General features: G+C 50.5%; 2 protein-coding genes and 1 non-coding gene across 4 annotated transcripts in view; 1 reads left to right on the forward strand and 2 right to left on the reverse strand.

The window, feature by feature from the left end:
- bcorl1 (BCL6 corepressor-like 1) overlaps positions 1-7,353 on the reverse strand; it is a 29,156-nt gene extending 21,803 nt beyond the window's left edge. Inside the window, exon 1 of one of the 2 annotated variants that reach the window (XM_015351750.2) lies at positions 7,265-7,353. In XM_015351750.2, the coding sequence (XP_015207236.2) occupies positions 7,265-7,293 (29 nt within the window). In that variant the 5' untranslated portion in view covers positions 7,294-7,353. Of the gene's footprint in view, positions 1-1,954; positions 2,263-7,264 lie in introns of those variants that run through there. The other variant, XM_015351751.2, reaches the window with a different exon arrangement.
- A 470-nt stretch (positions 7,354-7,823) lies between these two features.
- On the forward strand, positions 7,824-7,896 carry trnav-uac (transfer RNA valine (anticodon UAC)). Its single transcript has one exon. It is a non-coding gene; the product is annotated as a tRNA-Val (tRNA).
- A 2,549-nt stretch (positions 7,897-10,445) lies between these two features.
- si:dkey-251i10.3 (UTP14A small subunit processome component) lies at positions 10,446-20,926 on the reverse strand. The gene is made up of 15 exons (XM_015351705.2): positions 20,796-20,926; positions 20,307-20,400; positions 19,720-19,790; positions 19,163-19,227; positions 18,019-18,167; positions 17,213-17,368; positions 16,984-17,103; positions 15,792-15,886; positions 15,078-15,201; positions 14,547-14,624; positions 13,422-13,788; positions 12,454-12,887; positions 11,862-12,046; positions 11,364-11,463; positions 10,446-11,241 (listed from the first exon to the last, which is right to left on the reverse strand). The coding sequence occupies exons 1-15, from the start codon at positions 20,915-20,917 to the stop codon at positions 10,909-10,911; spliced, it is 2,493 nt and encodes an 830-aa protein (XP_015207191.2). The 5' UTR covers positions 20,918-20,926; the 3' UTR covers positions 10,446-10,908.
- Positions 20,927-21,083: the final 157 nt, after the last annotated feature.

Consider the following 21,083-nt stretch of genomic DNA (forward strand, 5'->3'; position numbering starts at 1 on the left):
AAAACAGGAGTTTTTTTTTTAATCTTACATTGCTTTCCCGAGGATTTCAACCAAACGAAATTAAAATAATGAAATGTGTCTTGAAAATGAAAGCAAGTTCACAGCGAGTCCAGTCGTGTTATCTCGCAATGTGAAACGACCGTGTTATTTTCTCTGACTTCAAATAGTGCCTACTTTGTCTCGACAGCATTCTACAGTCACTGGCAGCACGGCCAGGTCCTTCATCTGACCACCTTTAGAAGGAAACACGACTATGAAAATAAACAGAAACTATCAAAGGATGACCTATTTCTGCATTAGGCTCTCTGCAGCACTATAACGGTGACGCGAAAAGCAGCCCGTGGATACAGCTTTCGCACTAAAACCCCTTCATATGCATATTGTAAATATAGTGTGCTGGGAAAAAAATGTGAATTTGGTTGGTCGACTGGATTCCGCTGTGCTAATACCGAATGCACAAATACACAACTGCGTCTACATTTGTATGATTATCAGCGATCAAAAAGTGAATTGCATTTGAAAAAAGAAAGAAATTTAGCACTAAATACGCTCGGAATTTAACAAGAACCCAAGGGTACCCGTTTAAGATCGCGCAGAAATTCGCTCAAACTAGAAAACGGCGTTGTGTCTGAGCACGGCCGGCCGCGATCTCCTCCACATTGCAGTTTCCCTGCTGTGGCTGTGCACTCTGAATGAAGAACGCAAGGCACCGGGTTATCCACGAGATCGCTGGGCGACAGACAGCGCTCGGAACACGGCTAGCGATTCCGGTAGTATCCGGCCGATCGGAGCTCAAGAATCGCCGAAAATGTGGCACCCACATGTACTAACGCGGGTAGTGTGGGAATCTCAAGTCTGCGGCGTCTTTCGACGAATCTAAAAGTCTCGTTTGGAGACTTGTGTGTGTGTTTCAGGGCGTGCTGAGCGCAGATCTACCCCGAACAGTTAAGTCACACGGCAGTAAACAGTGTATGTTTAGCGACCACATTCCGGAAAACGTCCAGTTGTGTGTTGTAAAACAAACACGCACGAAAATGAATCCGTGAGTTAAAAGATTTAGTCCTGTCTTATCACAGAGCCATGTATTTAAGAGCTAAATCCTTCTGTTGCTGTAGCCCAATTGTCATTAAACCGGCTCAGTTGTTCGGCGTCTGTCCTGTCAGATACACTGGGTCAGTGGGCTATTCGCGGCGGAATGTCCCGATCTCTCTGCCATTTTAACACACCGCGGTGGCAAACATCTCCATCGAGTTACGTTACCAGTCAATAAGAGGAAAAGTAAGTTCTGCAAACACCTGATTCGCTTTTCACCAGGTGAAATGAACGCTGTCGTGCTCCAGTTGACATGCACATGAAAATGAATGACATAGAACAAGTATAGCCTGTTCAAAAGGCGGTGTTCTTGCAGGCTTATAACCTTCTTAATCACTTAAAGAAATTAAACTGCTTGTGAAATTGAAGACAACTTGACAGGATACCCGCCAGAGCGGGATATATTCCTGCCTACGGAGCTACAGGGTGCTACAGAAGCCGGAGAGAAAAATAAAAAAAAGATGCAACACAGCTTTGACCCGCAAAACTTTAAAAGGGTTTCACAGTGCACATCACTTCAGTGGATTGTACTGGAACAATAGTAGGCTGGTATCATGTATGCTGCCTTTAATAAACAACTGAATAGGAACTACTGTTACTACAACTAGGATACTGGTAGTAGTCTAGTAGTATAGTGTTGGTAGAAGCAACCGTATTCTTGCTAATAAGCATTTTCTTTCGCATTTTTACCATCACGCACACACCTGTTTGTCCTCATGAAGTTGAGCACAAATGAATAAAGGATAAGAAGAAAAAGTTTAAACGGTGCAACTGTCGCCCCCACGACTGCCTGCAATGCCCCTTTAATGCCCCTCGCAGCGCCTTTGTTATTAGCAATGGCAACCGACTCGCGCCGCCTTACCTTCAGCGCGGGGCTGCTCTCGAGCGGGTCCGGGCTCGTGGCTTTCACGGGCACGCGGGGAGGGGTCTGCCGGCGCCGCCGACTTCCGTCTCGGGGCTCCGAGGTGATTTTAAAGAGGAATAAATCCGGGGCGAAATTTAGGTTTCTCTCCGCGATCTTCCCTCATCGCCAGTTTCACACTGCAGCAGCTGGAGAGAAATATCGCGCACCCTGGGTCCTAGAGCCGGTAAGTTCTTGCTTTACAGGTGAATGCAATACAGGTTGTTAGTCGGACGTTTGCGGGCTGCGACCGCCTCACACACGACACAAAGGGCACAGGGGGTTAACTTTCCGTGGGCGTGTGATCGGATTAAACTTGCCAGTGCTTAATAAATTAATAAAACTCATTTAAATATCTGGGTACAAGCATAATAACTCCACGTGATTGAGCTATCCGCCGCTCTGGAATCTGTCGAGTTGGGCCAGCGTTTCGACCACGGCCTGATTTAAACGCATATTCTTAGCCTTACAATCACGGTGAAGGAACTCGAACGTGAACAGTCGCAATATTGGTACCGACGAGTACTGTGTGAAGTCGAATTTTACATCTGGAAGGATGAAAATGGAAGGAGCGCGTGGCTCCAGCGCACAGACTCCAGAAATAGATGCATCTGGGGAGGTGAGAGAGTTCAACACGAACAAGCTCTGTTACTCCCTTCCACAAATAATGAGCAAAATGATAGAAAGCCGTAGCTATTGTAGGCTTTCACACAGCTGGTCGATGACACCTCTCCTTTCCTACAGCACCGTTTTCTGAAAACATTTGTTTGTCATTTGATGCAAGAATAAGGTGCTGTGGAGCTGGGCTGCACACGTGTGTAAGTGTGCAGTAGAGACGGCGACAGGCCAGCTCTTCACGGCTGCCACTGCCGCTCACTGAGGGGCAGAAGGGCTGCAAGCGAGGGGAGGCCGTCCAGCACACACAGCCGGCTCGGTTGCGAGCTGGTAGCTGTTTGACCCGAAGATCCAGCCCTTCCCTGAAGCCAGCCGGTGGGTCACCTTGTGCAGCCTGTCTGGTTCCTTATCCCAGACTCCCAGCAGCCCTTGTGTCAGAAGTGCCTCCCGCTCTCACGCTTAAAGGCACTTCCCCGTGGTCTTCCACTCGTGTCCCCCGACTCGTGTTTCACTGTTTCACATTTCATCGTACAAACATATATTGTGATTAAGAATTACAACCTAGGGTGTTTTTTTTTGTAGCCTATATTTTATTTTTTTTGCACGTTTTTTTAGTGTTTAAAAGTATGTTCATCATCCATGCGGTCGCTGTGTCCGGGGTATGTATTCACGACGTGTCCATGTTTCTGGTCAGGCCGTCTCGGTTGGGAAGAATCGTGATTCACAACAGGACAGCGCGCGATTTCCACAGCCTCGGAGCGCGTCAGCAGCCGGCTAGTCTCGTGAGCGTCACTGTCGATGGTCTTCCCCGATCACAGGCGCCTCTGCGGCTCAGCCTGACCTCTGCCCCGAGTGCCTAAAACCCATTCGCGCCGCCATGTGCTTGCACTCATCCGACGGACAGCACGGACAGACGTCAGGCGGTCGGCCCCGCGCTGCTCAGAGCTGCCCAGCTCCGGGTCCGAGGTTCGGCAAGCAAATAGGTGTGCGAGTTCGGAAACGGCAAGACCACGCAGAAGCGTGACCTAAAGTGTGACGCTATGTTTTAAAAAAATGTAAGTCAAAGCTTCACTATCGCTCTTGTCGAGTGTAAATCGACGGGATAAAATGAATTTCTTCTTCAGTCGTATTTATGCAGGGCTGCAAGACACGAGCTATCTAATGGTATTGTTAAGTTCTGTGTTGGTGGTATCTTCTGTGCTTCGGGGGTGTAAAGAAAGCAGGCCGCGTTCACACACACACCCCCCCCGGTCGCTTTGTACCAGCGCTGACACTCGCTTCTTTCTCCGCAGAAACCCCGTGTACTGGGCGCTCTGCGATTCCAGAGGCCAACGTGTTCACACACCTGCTTCCCCCGACGCTGAATGAAGCACCTTCTGGAATCCGCATTACTGAGCCGAGCTACGTGCGAGGAGGGTCATCTCCCCACAACAGGGCTCTGTTTGGAGGAGTAACATTGTGCACATGTGTCGTTCTCTCCACTGCCTCACACACGCGGGTCGTGCCGTGTACCCTGTAACTCTCAGCTGCCTGCACGTACGGGACGCCTACTCAAAGCTGGCGGAGCCCCGAACATCCTGACTTGCTCCAGACCCACAGGGCCACCGGACCACAACCCGGACACGATTTCGACCGGGAGCGACTCTTCCCGAGCCCGGGACTTTTTGCATTCTTCGGCTGTTCGAGAATCACGTCCGAGCAAGTTGAGGGGCGACGCAGACAACAGAGCATTATGTCAGGGCTGAGCTCTGCTCGGACAATCGCAATCGCAGTCTTGCGAAGCGAAAGGGTCACGCGTGTCAAAGAGCACTCGCTCTCTGTTTTTAGGGGAGGGAGAGAGGAAGAACGTTAGACTGCACATTGTGTAAAAGCGGCAGCTGTAATTATTGCTAAACACGGCAGGTACAAATCGCATCATCCAAACGCACAGGAACCACGTTTCTGAAAAAAAAAGTAGGACAGACGCATCTGCAGCACCCTGAGTGTCAGATCCAGGCGCATTTTCAGCTGTTGTTTTACCGCGTTTCAGCCCAATAGTCTGTAGCCAAGCAGAGACGGAGCTGACGGAAAGACCACAGAGCCGTGGGTTGTATACTACATAATAATTCTCATATCCGTATCAGCGGCGATGTGGATCAAAACGTTTCGAAAAGTGGAGAATTGTTTTTAAAACACTGAGAAGAGAATAAATACTGCAGTTCTGTCTCCAGTTTATTCTACTGACCTTCATAAACTCCCTATCGAAACGTGCGTGTTAAACAAGAAATTCGCTCAGAGCCGCTCACTACGAACTGAGCAGAGCCCCGCGCAGGCTGTCCCGAGCCGTGCGGTGCCGCTCGGGCTGGCGGCGGGGGGGGGAGGGGTCTGTGACCGGGGTGGCCGGCGAGCACAGCGGCGTCCCTGTCTGAGGCCTAACTCCAGCTGCAGGAGTCTCCTGCGCGCTCGCGTGTCGGGTCCCTCCGTCTGGAAGGAGGATGTGGGTCTCTCCGGCTCCGCGGTGACATCGGCCAGTGACGTGCACCGCTCGCACGCCCCCCCCCCCCACACGCCACACGGACCGCTCCGCGGGCTGAGCCCGGCCAGAGCACCGTCCTGCCCCGTGTCACTCCTCCGGCGACACGCTCATCTCCACGGCCGAGGATCGAGGCCGACGAGGTGGACGAGTTCACGTAGCCAAAATAATGTTTGCACGGAGGCAGCGCTCTGTGCCGGCAGCGCCAGCAGACCATAGGGCGCAGTGATATGCCCAACATACATCATCCGTAGCCGAACACAGACATCAAAATTTGGGGCACCGGCACTTTGAGCCAGAAGTACTGTTCCTCCTCCTAAAGACTAAAATCAGACCGGTGAGATTCCAAATTCTAAAATACAAAATAAGGTCTAGAGGCTCTTGAATTGCAAGGTGATTTCTTTTTCTTCTCCTAATACTATTACTACTAATACTAATAGTAAAACTACTACTAATATCTAACTATACAGTGTATTATTATTATTATTATTATTATTATTATTATTATTATTAGACCCTATATTACACGGGTTTTATGCGTCTCACCCGAAGAAGACTCCACATCCGAAACGTTGTTTTCTTTCTTCTCTTTTCATGGAATAAACCTCTACTTGTTCCTTTGCAGCTGTGCATGCTGACGCAGCTCCCTACTTGAATTTATTATTATAATATAACTTGAAGTAATGCATACTTTCGTGAGCTGTATTAGCCTTAAAAAGTCATTACCTTTAACAAAATTAAGGTTTCTTTTTTTTGCACATTTTCACCGTTTGCTTACTGCCAGAAACACAAAATATGAAAATTCATCAAGGGTATCGGTCGGCGTCTAGTCCAATTAACCAGCTGCCGCTTCATGGTTTCGTTAGACACTAGCACCGACCCGAACTGCGAACGATACTCTTTTGTCTTATAAAAAAAAACACCAGTCGAGATTTTCCCTGAATTGAAACTGAACAGGGAGGAGGAACATTTGAAACGGAGACAGGGGGGACTCCCTTACACAAAGGGTGGTGGGAGTGGGGAACAAAAAGCCCGGTCATGCGTAATAAGGTCTGGGACACATACTATAACCCCACGAGCTACCTGCGTCGAATGGCCTCCCCGTGTATGACACAGAAGTGCCACTGTGACCAGGTTCGGGTAATTATCTGAAGGCTCTCCATCATCACCACGGCAAGGAGACGTCTGTATGAAAATAATATTAATAAGCACAACACAGCGTAGCTCCGTCCCAGCACCAGCTTTGCCGTCTTGCAGAACAGATTTCTTCTGGACAGACGCCCCACGCGTGGCCTGCGGGCGTGACGGCACTTTGTCCCGGGAGAGAGGATCAATGCCGGGGCTGTTAATTAATCCGAAGGCAGACCCTGACTCGGTTTATGCATTTTTTGATGGCACCGAGTTTCTCATTGCACGGTTTCCCGATTCCACAGTTTCTAAAGTAGCAAATCTCGTACCGAGGTTTTGCTCTCTCGTCCAGCTGATAGCTGGTAGCTCGTTTTTAGATCATGTTCTCGTACTTAATCTCGTTGAAATGATTTAGACGCGGCGCTACACGGTGTTAGACCTTTATCCAGGCTGTAGGGATGATTTACGCCGGGGGTGAAAGGACAGAGCGGCGATAGGGGTGGGGGCTGGCTGCTTTCTGCCCTTTTCCCAACTACCTCAGCGATAAATGAGCCGGCGCACAGCGCCTGCGATCGGCTGTTCCATCAGCAGGAGTTAACTCCTATTTACAGTCACGTCAGACCGCATTCCGTGAGAGAAGTGGGCGTCCGAGGGCCGTGATGTATCAGAAAATAGGCAAGCCTCGACCATTTTCTCTCAAAGTCGGAAACACTCCGCAGAAGCGCTGTGCCAGGCTGGTGTTTCTCCTTCGGTCTGAACTGTTGCTTTTTTGATATTCCCAAGATAACGGAGGCGAGCAGGAAGGGTCCGGGCACGGGGTGTTTTGAGCAGGGTATGCTCAGGTAGTTTTCGTTCGTGTTAAAACCCAACCCCCCCCCCGCCCCGCTCCGCCTCGCCTGTGAATAGGATCTGTAATTTTCAGTAGCAGGCCTTCAGCTATGTGCGATATTTAAAATGATGAAAATTCACCTATTAGAGAGTTTACACCTAGGAGGGGCTAACAGCCCACAACTTACCCCGAGACACAGCAGGAGTCTTTGTTCATTGCGTGAATAAATGCCTTTGACAATGCCTACGGTGAGGAAGAAAAACGCCGGGGTAAAACAAAAAAAAATATATATTTTTTTTTTAAAAAAAGGGGGGGAGACGCACGCGATCACGCGGCACGAGTGGCTTCGAATCAGTGTGTTGTTGTTGTTGTTGTTGTTGTTTTTAAAAAGAAACAACGACCTCGTGATGGATCTGAGCCCCAAAACACCCGCAAACAAACGCGACCGTGGGTTTAACAGGAAACTAACTCCGAGCCCGCTGCGATTATGAGCAGTGTCACTCGCTGGTGGGATCTCCCGGGACACGGCGTGCGGAGTGTGCCGGTTTGAGCCGACTTCCTGACAGGAGCGGTCGCGCACGGCTAGAGCCGCGCCAGTGAACAGATTCGATGCTTTCAGATCGAAACTGTTTCTAATATGCGTGTAAATATAGGTGCAAGTAACAAAAATGCCTCATCGGTAAATCATGTCATAAGCAGTGCCTGCTGCTATAACAGCGCCATTTCAGAGCCTCTTGTCGGCGGCCGGTTCCATAGTGTAGTGGTTATCACGTCTGCTTTACACGCAGAAGGTCCTGGGTTCGAGCCCCAGTGGAACCACGCACGTTTTGTCCTTTTTTATTTTTTCCCCCCCTAAAATCAACCTTGCCGATTTAATGTTTAAAACTAAATAAGGTTAAAAAAAAACCGACTCAACTTCAAGTAGAACAGTACGTAGCACAGAACAGCTAAGGACTGTCCTGCACGGGTAGCACTGCGAGTGTTTTCGAAATTCAGCATTTCCTTCGTAAATAAGGGAAACGCGGGTGCCGGCGTAACCGCTTGCGCTTTCCGGAATTACAGTAAATGCGAAAGAATAAAGATTAAAAATACAAATAATATCCTTGCGCCCCCCAGCGGTAATTATATCTTGCAGTTCGGCAAAAAGTTTGGAATCGTCGACTAGTTGTATTTTCTAAATAATGACATCGAAAAACTATTACTTTAGAAAAAAAAACCCACTAAATATAGTCCTTAAAACACTTTCTTGATAAAAAAAACCCAAATACATCTAACTGATTGTTTGATGCATTCAAATACCTAAAATTGAAAACAACACAAATTTGCAAGGATAATATGTTTTATAGTAGACTGCTCAATGCCAAAAAGACGTGGACATTTATGGCAAAAAGCAATTAAATAACTGAATAACAGAGCCAAAGCGCCCGAAAACGGAGACGTGTACTGGTCTATGCTATTCTGTGATGATCCTTTGTCCGTTTTCTCCACTGAAGGCCCATCAACAATGGGCGACGATGTAGTTACTCCGAGTAAAGTGGACAACGAGTCTTTTAGGAGGTGAAAGGAAAACGGGACGCCAAGTGAAGAACAGGCAATCTCCATGCAGAATGCGTTCCCGGCCCGGAAATACGACGTACCTTTTAGACTGCGGTCTGCAGAACAGTCACACCTGGCTCTGAAGAAACTATGTGCAGTGCCTATAATCATTTTTTACCAACAGTTCGCGGACTTCTGATGGGTCAGACAGGCCCGAGAGCTTTTACCGCCAAGAGAAACACGTTCTCATCTGCGATCGTTTTGACGATGGCTACCGGGCCGAATACATCAAGTTCAATGTCATATTCAGCCTTGAGTTTAAGAATTTAAGCAGAGGAGGAAGACGTAAAATAACCTGAATCGTCCGTGCATCGCAGGTGTATGTTATAGATATAGACGCAACACATGCAAGTGTGTCTGTGTATATATATATACTGGTGGGTAGCTGCGTCAGCATGCGTAGGCTGCAAAGGAACAATAGGTTTATTCCATGCTGAAAAAAAGAAGAAAGAGAACACAACGTTTCGGCCGTGGAGCCTTCTTCAGGTGTCAATATATATATATACTGTACACCTGTGTGTGAGACTGCTCTTTCAGCGTGTTTCACATAATAGGGCAATTTCCTACAACACAGCATCGCGAACACCGAACACTTGGATTTCAGGCACAGTTTCCACAAACGCGAGTAGGTGGAGGATTTCCGACAGGAGGCGTTTGAGGGGAAAAAACATGGGAGCAGTGTGTTGCGCCGCCGAAATACAGCAGATGCCGCTCAGAAATTTTAAACGCAAAGGCTTAGCCAATCAAGAGCTTTCAGTGGCTTTTAGTTATGTGTATTGTAATAAAAAAATCAGGAACTCGTCTTTCGTGTTATGACAGCTGGGAATGTCGCACTGGTTTTCAGGAATCGCAAGTTCAGCTGGGATTCAGGGACAGTTTTCAGATCAGCATGTCAAACTGACCCTACCCTGGAAGACGTTAACGTCTGTCCTCACCAACAGAAGCCGCACAGCCCACATCCTGTTTATCAGAGGAATTTTGTTACCATGGCGATTTAGGAGGCTTAAGTCTTGAAGGCCTTCTCTTTCTGTGCTCTATTTTATATTCCGCAGCGCTATGCTATTAGGAAGTGCGTTCTTATTTTTCACTCGTCGAGCTGAACTTATCAGTAATCGGGGATCGATAAATCGAAAACCGAGCTTTAAAATGACGGGGGATTCTGATACCATGTCGTTCGCTAGTTCATCTAATTTTAATTACATCTGCTTATGAGACTACTTACTTATTATTCACCGTCCGCTTTATATCCAGCACCGTGTAGCGGGGGAGGTTCTCGGCAAGCAACGGGCGCGAGTCAGGGTACACCCTGGACGGGACACCAGTCCATCGCAGTCTGTGTTACTCCCTGCTCTCGGTTTATTGAGCACAGATTCTAGGAGATCGGGAAAGCTCCGACATTGCCAAAACTTCATGCAATTGCATCTTTGGGCTTAAACTGTCCCAAATTTCCATGTAGAGGCTAAAAATAAAAAGTTGACACCTGAAAGCTGTGGCTATTATTTTATATGACTTACAAAAGCCAAATTGCAAAAATGGACATACATTATATTATTCTGCTAAATGAGGGAAAAAAAGACTCATCAGCTGTTGAACAAACCAGGACAAATCTGTTCCTTGTAATTTTTTTAATGAACCTTAATTGTTGTGATTTAAAGCTTCTCTGTGTTCTACAGTCCGCAAAACCTCAGGTTTATCGTTCCTAATTTCAGAGATAAAGTTGAAGTTCTAGGGTTTTCCTCTATGCAATTCAAGAAAAGCCAATACACAGAATCTTGACACGAGAAATCTTTTACTAATTGAGATTTACAGACGGGGAATGTCCATTTAAATCACCGCAATTCAGTGTTGTCCAAACAGGCTGCACTAGTACAATGGGGGGAGTATTTAGGGCAACAGTCAGCTGAAGGCCCTCTTCAAAACAGCCGTCTTCCCCCGACACAAAGGTCTAGTGGAGGCCTCCCCAGCCCCAGTCATCACTATCCTGGGGTCCTCTGACGTCGGCCGTACTTTGAGCTCGCAGTAACCTCATTCCCGCCTTCAGCGAACTCCTGGCTCGTGTAAACAGACCTCGGTTCACCGCTTTCAGATTTAAAAAACGTTACCAATTTCATCCGTGAAGTTTTACAGTTCACCTGCTGTCCCCAGCGGGTTAAAAACGAGCCGAAAACAGTTAGAGTTGAGCTGAGCAGATGAAGAAGACCGCGCCTGGCAGCTGTCCCCATCGAAGTGCCAGGATCAGGCCTCTGTCTCCTCGCTCGGCTGCTGGTCCTTCTGGTGCTCCCTATGCCTTGGGGCCCCCTTCTTCCGGAACCCCTTCGCTCTCTTCTTGGGGTCCCCGCCGCTGGACGTGAGCGCGATGTCCGGGAGCTTCCCAGCAGCCTGTGCGCTCTTTCCCTGCAGGAAGTCCTCCTTGGCCATGGGCTCAATGATGGCGCCCAGCTGTGTGACGACTCTGGGGGCCGTGATTTTCTGGACGGAGCGCTGGGTGTTCCAGGTCTGTCCGACCGGCATGCGAACGCTGCGCTCAAACTGCGTCGGGTTCTCGAAGGGGAAGGGCAGCTGGGCGACCTGCGGGGCACGGCGGAGAGAAACCTGAGGACAGGCAGCAATGCGCCACACACCTGCGGAAGGACAGCCGGGGCTCGTCTTCATCGGTTTAAAAACCTCACGGGGGGCCGCAGCAGACTCACCTGGTGGGCTGCGATAGAAGCGTCTCTCTTCTCGGAAATGATGACGTCAGGAAGGTTCCGGTCCTGTCTGGGTGGGGGAGGGGCCGCTTTGATCCGGAACCTGCAGAGGGCGAGACAGGGGGCAGCATGGGATACTTGTGACGCTGAGCTCTGGGAGGGAATAACCGAATTCCCAAAGAGTCAGGGAATGTCAACCAGTGCCCACAGATATCCCCCAATGTGTGGATGTTTACAGACAAAGCAGTGTTGATGAGAAGTAAAAACAAACGGCAAAACTACCCACGCCATCTTCACCATCCATTGTTTTTCAAATGTTTCTCAATTGTTAATAGGTGCAAAGTAATAAAAAATTAAACTAGTTGAAGAAATTATGGAAGTAAAAGAGACGCAAATAACCAACAGATGCTGTAAAAGGTCAGGCTCCAGAACAACAGAGAAATTCCAAAGAAATCCCCGCTCGGGAGCCGTTGCCAGACTGTGACGCGGCTCGCAACCCACCTCCTGCTCTTCCTCTTGGAGGGCTTGAGGCCCACGCCGCCCCACTCGCCCCAGCCCGGCAGGGTCAGGTCCACCACCTTCGGCCTCGACTCCTCCGCCTGCCTCCGCTTGTCCTTCAGGAAGTCTGAGATCACGTCGTCCCCCGCAAAAGCCTCCTTGATGATCATCTTCTGCACCTCCTCACCCTGGCCGAGGAAACAGATGAACAGCAGCTGTCGTTTGCCGAGGATCCCAGTGAAATCATGGATGTGGCTTCGCTTGACACTACGAGAACACGTCACTACTTCTTTCTTCTAATAATATTATTATTATTATTATTATTAATAGCTTACACTTATATAGCGCTTTTCTGGACACTCCACTCAAAGTGCTTTACAGGTAATGGGGACTCCCCTCCACCACCACAAGTGTGCAGCCCCACCTGAGCCTTAATACTCAGGCAGAGTAGCTCCACACAATCAGATACTCAATGATGATCAATACTTATCCCTGTGCGTAACCTGCGTTCAGGGGCTAATTATCTGGGAGGTTTACATCAAGGCATCTTGGTCTTTCAGGACCAGGTCACAATTCTTCCCGTTTTCATCCTTACCTCCTCTTCCTCAATGGCGGTGGGAGCAACCGGAACCTGGATGACTTTGGCTTCCTTGGTCAGCACCTGACTGAGACTGATCACCTTCTTTTTCTTTTTCTTGACCTCCTGCCCTCCCTCGTTCCTGCCCTCGCCCTCCGAGCTGGGACCCGGTGCCTTGCACTCCGGCGCCGGCCCATCGGACTCGCCCGTCACCCCCTGGCTCAGGAGGTCCAAGTCCTCCAGGGTCTGGACGCGCATCGGCCCTTCATCCAGCAGGGGGCGCTGTTCTCTCTCCGCTCCCTCGTCGGCAGGCGGCGCGCTGTCCTCCCGCCTTGGCTTCGGCGTCACCCTCTTTCCCGGGGGCTCCCGCCTGCCTCCCACCAGCCTCTGAAAGAGGCTGTTAAATTCCGAAACCTCCTCCTCCTCCATATCCGCCTCCTCGCTCTTCTCTCCTGCAGAGTTTTCAGAAGAACAAGTGTAGCAACACAACACAAGTAAGGCCATACGCAGGATTCGCAATGAAAGTGGAACTGCTGTAAAGCTCTTCATTGCCATATAACAGAGAAGGTGATCAGCATGTTCAGACTTCAATTTAAGATAAAAATTCTCAAGCAGAATTATGCATTTAAGTCATATGCTAATAAAATCTAGTTCTGAGTAAATAAAATCAAACCTGCAACAATCTCTATATTGAGAATATCCAGCGTGTCAACTGGCAAGCCTTACAGCAGCACCTGGCACATCAACACCCTGCACTCCTCTCCTCTCCTCTCACTCCTCCTTGGCCTCGTGCGCCCCGAGTGCACCAGCGCCTGTTACCGCACCGAGGCTCCTGTGGAGAGCAGACGCTGCACGCCGCCTCCCAGCCAGGCGATCCGCAGGGCGACACGGGCATGAGGAGCAGCTTCAGAGCTCGCTGCTCGCAGCACAGCCAGCCCGTGTGCTGCAGGCCTGGACGCCCAGTGGGCTGCGTCAGCACTCCTCACCTTTCTCTGGCGGCAGCAGCTGATCTGGACTCTCAGCCTCGCGTAACTGGCGCCTCTCCTCGAACTCCCGGAGAAGCGCATCCTCCTCTCCCTCCTGTTCCTCTTCCTCCTCCTCCTGCTGCTGCTGCTCTGCCTCTGGCTTCTCCTCTGCCCTCTCCTCTGCCCCCTCCTCTGCAGCCGGCTCCGCCCTCAGCTTGCCCATTAGCCAGGGGTTGGAGGGGTCGGCCGCCGGCTGGGCGTCGTTCACGAAATCTGGCACGGCCTCCGCCTCGCCTGCCCCCTCCTCCTCCTCGCTGTCCGAGGGCACGGCCAGTTTCTGCGTCAGCTGCTTGTTCATCTCCAGCTGCTGCTGCATGGCTTTGCGGGCCTGGGAGAGACACGCGCCGGGCGGTTAAGGATCAGCCTTCGCCCCAAACAAGAAAATCCGACAAAGAGCACGCGTTCTCCATTGCAACAGGTCACCGGGCTGGTAAAACACCCTGAGGATGCGAACACGGCACTGGAGAGACAACTTCACACTGCAGCAAGGGAAGACCTGTCGGGTTTGACAGCTTGAGCAACACTGGTTTCCCATCAGGTACCGTGCTGACAAACGCCAGAAACAACCGTCTGCTTTATTGTACCTTTGACAAGAATGTACCCTGAAATGAAGATCTGACGACGTATTTCCAAAAAATACACAACTGTATAAAAGGGCGCAAACCATCATCTCGGATGGAAGAGTCAGGCAGATATATTGATGATTTTTATCCACAGGCTGTCTTTACTGGAAGTGAACACACCCTCACTCCAGACACGCCCCCCGAGGCACCCCCGCTTGCTCCAGCCCACCGTGGACAAGGCTGGCAGTGTGCGGCCTGCTCCCCTCTTGCCTCAGGGCCAAGCCTCGGGGTCCCCTGTACCCCAGCGGGCACTACAGCAGCAGCCCTACCACGAGCGGGACTCACCAGGCGTCCCAGTGGGAGTCAGCCTTCGGGCTGAGCCTCTGCAGCTGGCCTCGCAAAGGTCTCGCTGCCAGATGTGCACGAGTTTCCGCCTGCAGAACTGCGAGCCGCCCCTGTCTGATTGCTGCCCGATTCGAGGGCAGCTGCGTAGTGCAGCGGATCATCGACAAGCAGGGCTTACCTCCTCGTCGTATTTGGCCATGATGGCTCTTGACTTGGCCCACTTGCCGCTGTTCTGGTGCTTCAGAGACATTCGCTCCTGCATGACAGGTGAACAAACATGTCCCGCGTTACTATGGCAACCCCTCCACAGGCATCACAACGTTAGGCCTACTGAACATGACAGGCACCTATTAATGCTGGCGCTGAATTTACTGGGGTTTTGCACAGAGAGAAACAAAGCTCGAGAAAGGGACAGAATTCATCTTTCACGCGTATATTCGAAGAAGTGAGAAGAGGAGCTACTTTCAACCAACAGAAGAAGAAAAAAAAAGACTTCTTTGTAGTCTAGAAATAGAGGATAAAACACTCCTGTTGGGACAAAACACCATGAATTGTACCTGTGCACCTCAAATAAAAACACCTCCAGGTATATTTGTGGGAATATCAGAAATTCAAATGGATCCTCTTTCAGGTGAACACAGTCCAGTAGAGAACTGTTCCCCTCTGCACTGCAGCAGGATGTCTCTGTGGAACAGGACCACCCACTCACCTTCATCCTGGTCAGCTCCATCTTCTTCAGCTCCTCCAGCGCAGCTGCGGGGTTGGTCTTGCGCAGCTCTTCAAACTCCTTCAGGACATCCTTGCGCTTGGATTTCTTCAGCACCTTGTGATACCTGCAGCACACAGGCCAGCACACTGAAGTCACCTATCATGATCAAGGATACCTGCACCACACAGACCAGCACCCTGAGGTCATGTACCCTGTGCAACACTTCTAGAAAACTATGCCTGATCAGAGACGTACCTCCCTTATTCTACCCATAGCCACATGCACAGTGTCCGGCCCACCTTGTCCACTTGCTCCGTCCGGTTGCTCCGGTATCCCCCGTCTCTCAGCCCCATGACGGCTCCACACATGCCGCTCCCCTCCCCCAGCCGGTGACACGCAGGCGCCCAGACCAGACGCACATGCTGTCTCCCAAACAGCACTAACGCCTCTCCAAATAAAAACACGCTCCCTCAATCTGTGCTACACATTCCTGGAGCCTACAGACCACCCACTTCATCTAGCCATCATAAACCCTGTGCCAACTGGTACACCCCCCTCCTAGAGCTGCTGGCTGCCAAGCCTGAGTACGCGTCTCTGCCTTTTTTTTTTTACAGTGCACAAGAAGACATTCGCTCAAACGTCGTCACCCAGGAGGCCGGCCTGGTTCTGCACACAGATGGCGAGAGACTGTCGAGGTAAGGAGGGAGCTCTCACGTTTTGCTTTTTATCTTCTTCTCCCTCTTGGTCTTGGCCTCGTAGTAGGACTGGAGGGCCCGGGCCTTCTGCAGCTCGGCACGATGCATCTTAGCCTGGGAATTTCAACAGGCAGCGGATTAAATGGGAGGGAAAAAAAAAGAAGAAAATTAAGTTGACATCTTTTGCAAGCTTGCTGGGTTCAGTCACCCTTTTTCTAGTCTGGCAAAGGGATTCAGCAGCAACAGAACCTGGTGATCTGGATATCAGCACATGAGAGGTGAAGAACCGGGCTGGAGCAGCTGGAATACGCGAAAGCAGAGATCGCTCAGCCAGGAAAGGGAGGGTCACAACCTCAGATGACCAAGGGGCCCAGGTAGCATACATGCTCACCAGTGCACCTCAGCACACCCAGTCCGCACACCCTAGGACAAACACCCCAGAGCCTTGTCTTGTGCACAGCGAGGGGGAGCACTCCAGACCGCCTGGGTACCGGTGTCCCAGACAGTCATCCGACACTGCGTGATGTCTTACACTTCCATCCACATGAGCAAGTGAGCTGGGCGGCACGGCCCCTCCTCGCTTGCAGTGTGTCCTATGTTCGTGTAAACTTGTAAAGTTCCTGCGTGTGTGTCTGAGAGAGAGGGAACTCCCGGTGCCACCTTGTGGTGTGAGCTGGAAGGGTTAACCAATGAAGCCAAGAACAACCTGACATGCAATATAAAATTATATTCCGATTTAAATGTTACCAGTAAACTCTGGAGTGAAAAAGTTAAGGCCACATTGCTGTGCTGGCTACCTTTGTCTAGGGACATAGTTCATCCTGAGCTCTCAGCTGCCAGGCTGAATAGTGTGAATTAATTAAATCGATTAATAGCGTTATTAGTTTTACTTTATTCACATCCTGCATTTGCGTGTGAGCTCATGTATGTATAGTTCTGTGCTTCGCTATTTTCTTCCTTTTGTGCTCTTTCAGTAAAGCAGGCTGCTGTCCTCAAAAAATGTACAAATCCTTCCTGCTCAACCCCTTCAGCACATATCTGCATCGAAGGCCTTGATCTGCGATACGGACTCCCATGCAAACGTTAGTCCAGTCAGGGTACCAGCCTTTTGACGAATGGTAGTATGCGTTCATGGGCTTTTGTCTCAAAAGCATGTCAAGCGAGATGCAGCAGGTCAAAGCGTGCAGGAAGTGTGAGAGGAGCTGCCTCACCTCCTCCAGGCTCATGGCCTTAAGGGAGGCCTGCTCGTGGGGTGTCAGCACAGGGCTTGTGATGGGCTGCAGGTTCTTGTGCAGGAGGCTGAAGATCTCCTGCTCCAGGGGGGTCCGTGCCTGCAACACACAAACACCAGCGTGAGGCAGACCGGGGCTGGAGAGCTTCCCCCGAGATCTGTCTGCCCACCCGCCCAGCACACATCGAGCACCCCCCGTGAAAACCCACCTTCCACCCAGCCACCACCTGCTCCACGGGTCGTGGGCCGGAGGGCTCCTGGTTCAGGGGGAAGACCAGCTGCTCCGCTTTCCGGTTCTGGATCACCACGTTCTTCCAGCGGGACACATCCTCCCTGGACTTCTTGTAGGCCACAACTCTCTGGATCTGTGGGAAGGCAGGAAAACAGTCACCCTCCCTGAACCCACACTCCAGGAGGGCAGATCTCACAACAGGAACAGCAGCCCAGGAGCTTCACCACTGCTTGCCAAGAATGCAGCCGTGTAAGACTTGAGAAAACATCCTTGGCAAACTGGGTCAACAGACTTTGAGATGTCTATAAACGCAGAGCATCAGCTCTACACTCATACCCCAAAGGTGGAGTGTCATATTCTTCAAGGGCTTTTCATCAAGTCCTTCACCAGAGCCTTTTTACTGATTTTCTGTTCCACGTGCTACTGGGAGCGCTGTGCTCTGCCCCTGCTGGGATTCGATCCAGGATGCTCCCGGACCCAGAGCTCACACCGCCTAGACATTCCCTAGACAGGCTGAACTCCGCTACGGCAAAGGACCAGATCTTCCTCCGTGGCAGAGCTCCACACTGCCTGGGTTTCAAGAAGCTGATGCCATTTCTGTAACAGGCTGGGTACCAGTGACCTTGTCTCATTCGGGCACACCGGTGCTCATAGCAACAAGCTCGTGCAGAGCCGGTATTGGGCACGCAGGGACGCTAGCCTGGCACAGTGCTTCTCGTGTGGCACAGTGGGGCATCTTCCCACGGCAGTGCCAGCACAGCGCCTGTGTCGCAGATCTCTTACCTTCTGGGTCTCCTGCTGGCTCAGGGGCAGGTCCAGGGTGGCCTTGCAGTTCTGCAGGTTCCTCAGCTGCTTCCTAGTGCGGGAGATGGAGGGCCGGGCCTGCTGCATGGTGCCGAGCAAGTCCGACAGATCGATCTTCTCCCCGGCACCTGAGGAGGACGAAACCACAGCAGGCAACCTGGTCAGACGTCCAGAACCATCACCAGCCCCATCCCTGAGCCCGTCGCCGTCTCAGCCCACACTTTTACAGATTCCTGCAGGTCCCAGTCAGAGGGCCAGAGGCCCCAAACCTAATTTAAAAGTAGGCACACCTGAAGAAGGCTCCACAGCCGAAACGTTGTGTTCTCTTTCTTCTTTTTTTCAGCATGGAATAAACCTATTATTTGTTCCTTTGCAGCCTACGCATGCTGACGCAGCTCCCCACCTGAACTACTAATTTAAAAGTGCCACCTTGTTTCATCCACCTCGTCTTTCATGTCTCACCCATCTCGGAGCCGCACTAAAGTTTGGAATCTGGTGTGATCTTTATTACTTCCTTGCATTGATATAGCACTTTTCATCCCATAGGATCCTGAGGGACTGTACATACAGTAAAGGACCCACTTCATCCACTACTGAAGTGCGGCTCCACCAGGGTGACACAAAGCAGCCATTCTGTGCCAGCAGATCAGGAGGAGATGTAAGAAACTGCTTCACCAAATACATTTAGTTGGGTGGGAGCGATCAGGCCCTGAGCAGAATTTAACCAGAACTCCAGAATCAAGACCACTACTCTTATGGACAGTGCCCTGGGATCTCTAATGACCAAGCAGTCAGGTAGCTCGGTGCAATATCCATCTGAAGGCATCTCCAACTGCACCTCCAGTCATCATTTCTGGGATACTGGTTTGGAAAGTCAGACCCAGAGAGAATGGTGCCACCTACTGGTACACCTTAGTCGACTTTCCAGAAACGACTGACACACACAGACAGAAAATCTGGTGAGCTAAACCTGCCAGTTATCCTATGAGTTTTATTCCCACTACCTTCTGTCAACTTTGAACAGTCAGTGGGTTGATTCTAGTGCAGAAGGTTTTCAGCAGGACTCCAGCCTCCTGTATATGCTAGTGGGATGTAATGCTATAGAGTGTAGAGGCACACTTACCTTCTGCACTGACAGCGAACTCTGACACCTGCGCACTCGCCTCTGACCTCTCGGCGAGCTTCTTCCTGTTAAGAGAGGAAAGAGAATCAGCTGCGCTGGCCCAGTGGACACAGCTTTCCCTCTACTGGTGCTGTGTGACTGCAGACAGTAGAACACGAGAACAGCCGGAAACAAGAGGAGCTCATCTGGCCCATCCAACCCATTCGGTGGTCAGTACCCAAATTAACCCGAGGTCTCATCCAGCTGTTTCTTGAAGACAGCCGGGGTATCAGCTTTCACAGGAAGGCTGGGTAGCTTGTTCCACACTCCCACCACCCTTTGGGTCAGGAATGCCTCCTAATCTCAGTTTCAAGTGCACTTGCCCCATACTTCCTGCCTGTGCCCCGTAGTCTGTGATTCACTCGATACTGAAAGACGTCCACTTGATCGATTCCGTTGATGCCTTTGAGGGTTTTATTTTTCTAGGTTTTGCCCCGACATTACGCCGGAGAGCTGTCGTTCGAAACCTGACACGACTGCTGGCCAGCACCTGCCCTCCCCGGCCCCCTCAATCCCACCTTTTCGTCCCGTCCAGGGAGCCGATGGCCTCCAGCAGCTTCTGGTGCTTCCTCTCGTTGTCACTGCGGCCCTGAAACAGCAGCACAGGCGCACGTTCGTCGTCAGCTCAACCGCCCCACCAGCCCGGAAACTCTCCCAGCGGGAACATCCCGCGCCAGGCACACGGATCCACGTTTCCCAAAGGAACGTTAGCTGCTTCACCCAGCAGCCAGCAGGCTCCCGATGGAGAGACGTCAACCCCATGGGAACCCCAGACACAAAAGTGGACCCGACACAAACATCACTGTTCAGACAACGCGGGATCACGCTTGGTTCTAGGCAGCCACAGCATCTCCTAAGTCAGTCATTTCATTGGGCAAGTTCAACACACATTCCAGCGCTCACTTCACTTTTAAGGCTGCCTTAAAACCCTGTCATAGGGACTACGGCTGTCCAGGCGTAGAACTGGACAGTTACACTCACATTTCCTGAAGCAAAAGGCACCACAGAAGGAATCCACTCCCAGCCCACTCCGAGATCTCGTCGTCTTATAAAACACTGCACTACTCTAGCAAGACAATGTCCAAAGAGTACTACTCGCCCTTACCTCATCCTCGCTGGCACTGTCGGCGTGTTCTGTCGGCAAGAACTCCTCTTCGACTACGCCGGGAGCTGCGTCCCGCTGTGAAGCTTTTTTCTTACTGCGAGAAATATAGAAAGTGTACATGAATTTCAAAACACCACTGTGCTCCGAGGACAAGAGCACTCCTCTGCACGGGGAAGTACAGCGGTGCTCGTTTTAAGAAATCAACTGAATCAAGATCTGGAAGAAGTTAAAAATCCCATCAACAATGATACAACCCATCCGATTTAACATTAGCACTACGACAACCTGTTAATACTCGGTAGCAATATTGAAAGTCCTACAATTATAAACCTGAAGTTTATTTTAGCCTCCGATACAGCTCCTTCACAAGTCATCGACTTATCTAGCCCAGCGCTCGGACACCCACTCCACCCAGACGTGTAATTAAATTACCAATATCCAACTCTCTACTAACAACACCTCGTTTCTTTTAATCCCACCCTTGCTAACCTTGTTTTAGAAGCAGTTTCGCCACTTGCAACTTTTCGCTTCTTAGCCATGTTGACTGTCTGCCGAACGGACCCACGTGTAGCACAAGTGTCGTATTCCGATTTCTTCAGCTGTTCCGACATACTTTTATTACTGTCGTAAATTTTCACCACTGTAGTTGTACACTAGAAGCAGACTCGTTTCACCATAGAACCTTGGCTCACATACATGTTGAATATTTATTAAATATATTTCCATTCGGTGACATGTGTATACTTTCAGAGTAAACGAAAAAATAAAACTTTGAGT

Source organism: Lepisosteus oculatus, chromosome 8 (assembly GCF_040954835.1).
Source record: "Lepisosteus oculatus isolate fLepOcu1 chromosome 8, fLepOcu1.hap2, whole genome shotgun sequence".
Classification (NCBI taxonomy): domain Eukaryota; kingdom Metazoa; phylum Chordata; class Actinopteri; order Semionotiformes; family Lepisosteidae; genus Lepisosteus; species Lepisosteus oculatus.

Bases quoted from the DNA above. Each gene is read 5' to 3' on its own strand.
- si:dkey-251i10.3 (XM_015351705.2), bottom strand. From the start codon at position 20,917: ATGTCGGAACAGCTGAAGAAATCGGAATACGACACTTGTGCTACACGT. The intron at 19,791-20,306 runs GTAAGGGCGAGT...CTGCTGTTTCAG, and splicing joins ACAGTGCCAGCGAGGATGAG to GGCCGCAGTGACAACGAGAG. The intron at 13,789-14,546 runs GTAAGCCCTGCT...TGTCTCTCCCAG, and splicing joins TGGCCAAATACGACGAGGAG to GCCCGCAAAGCCATGCAGCA.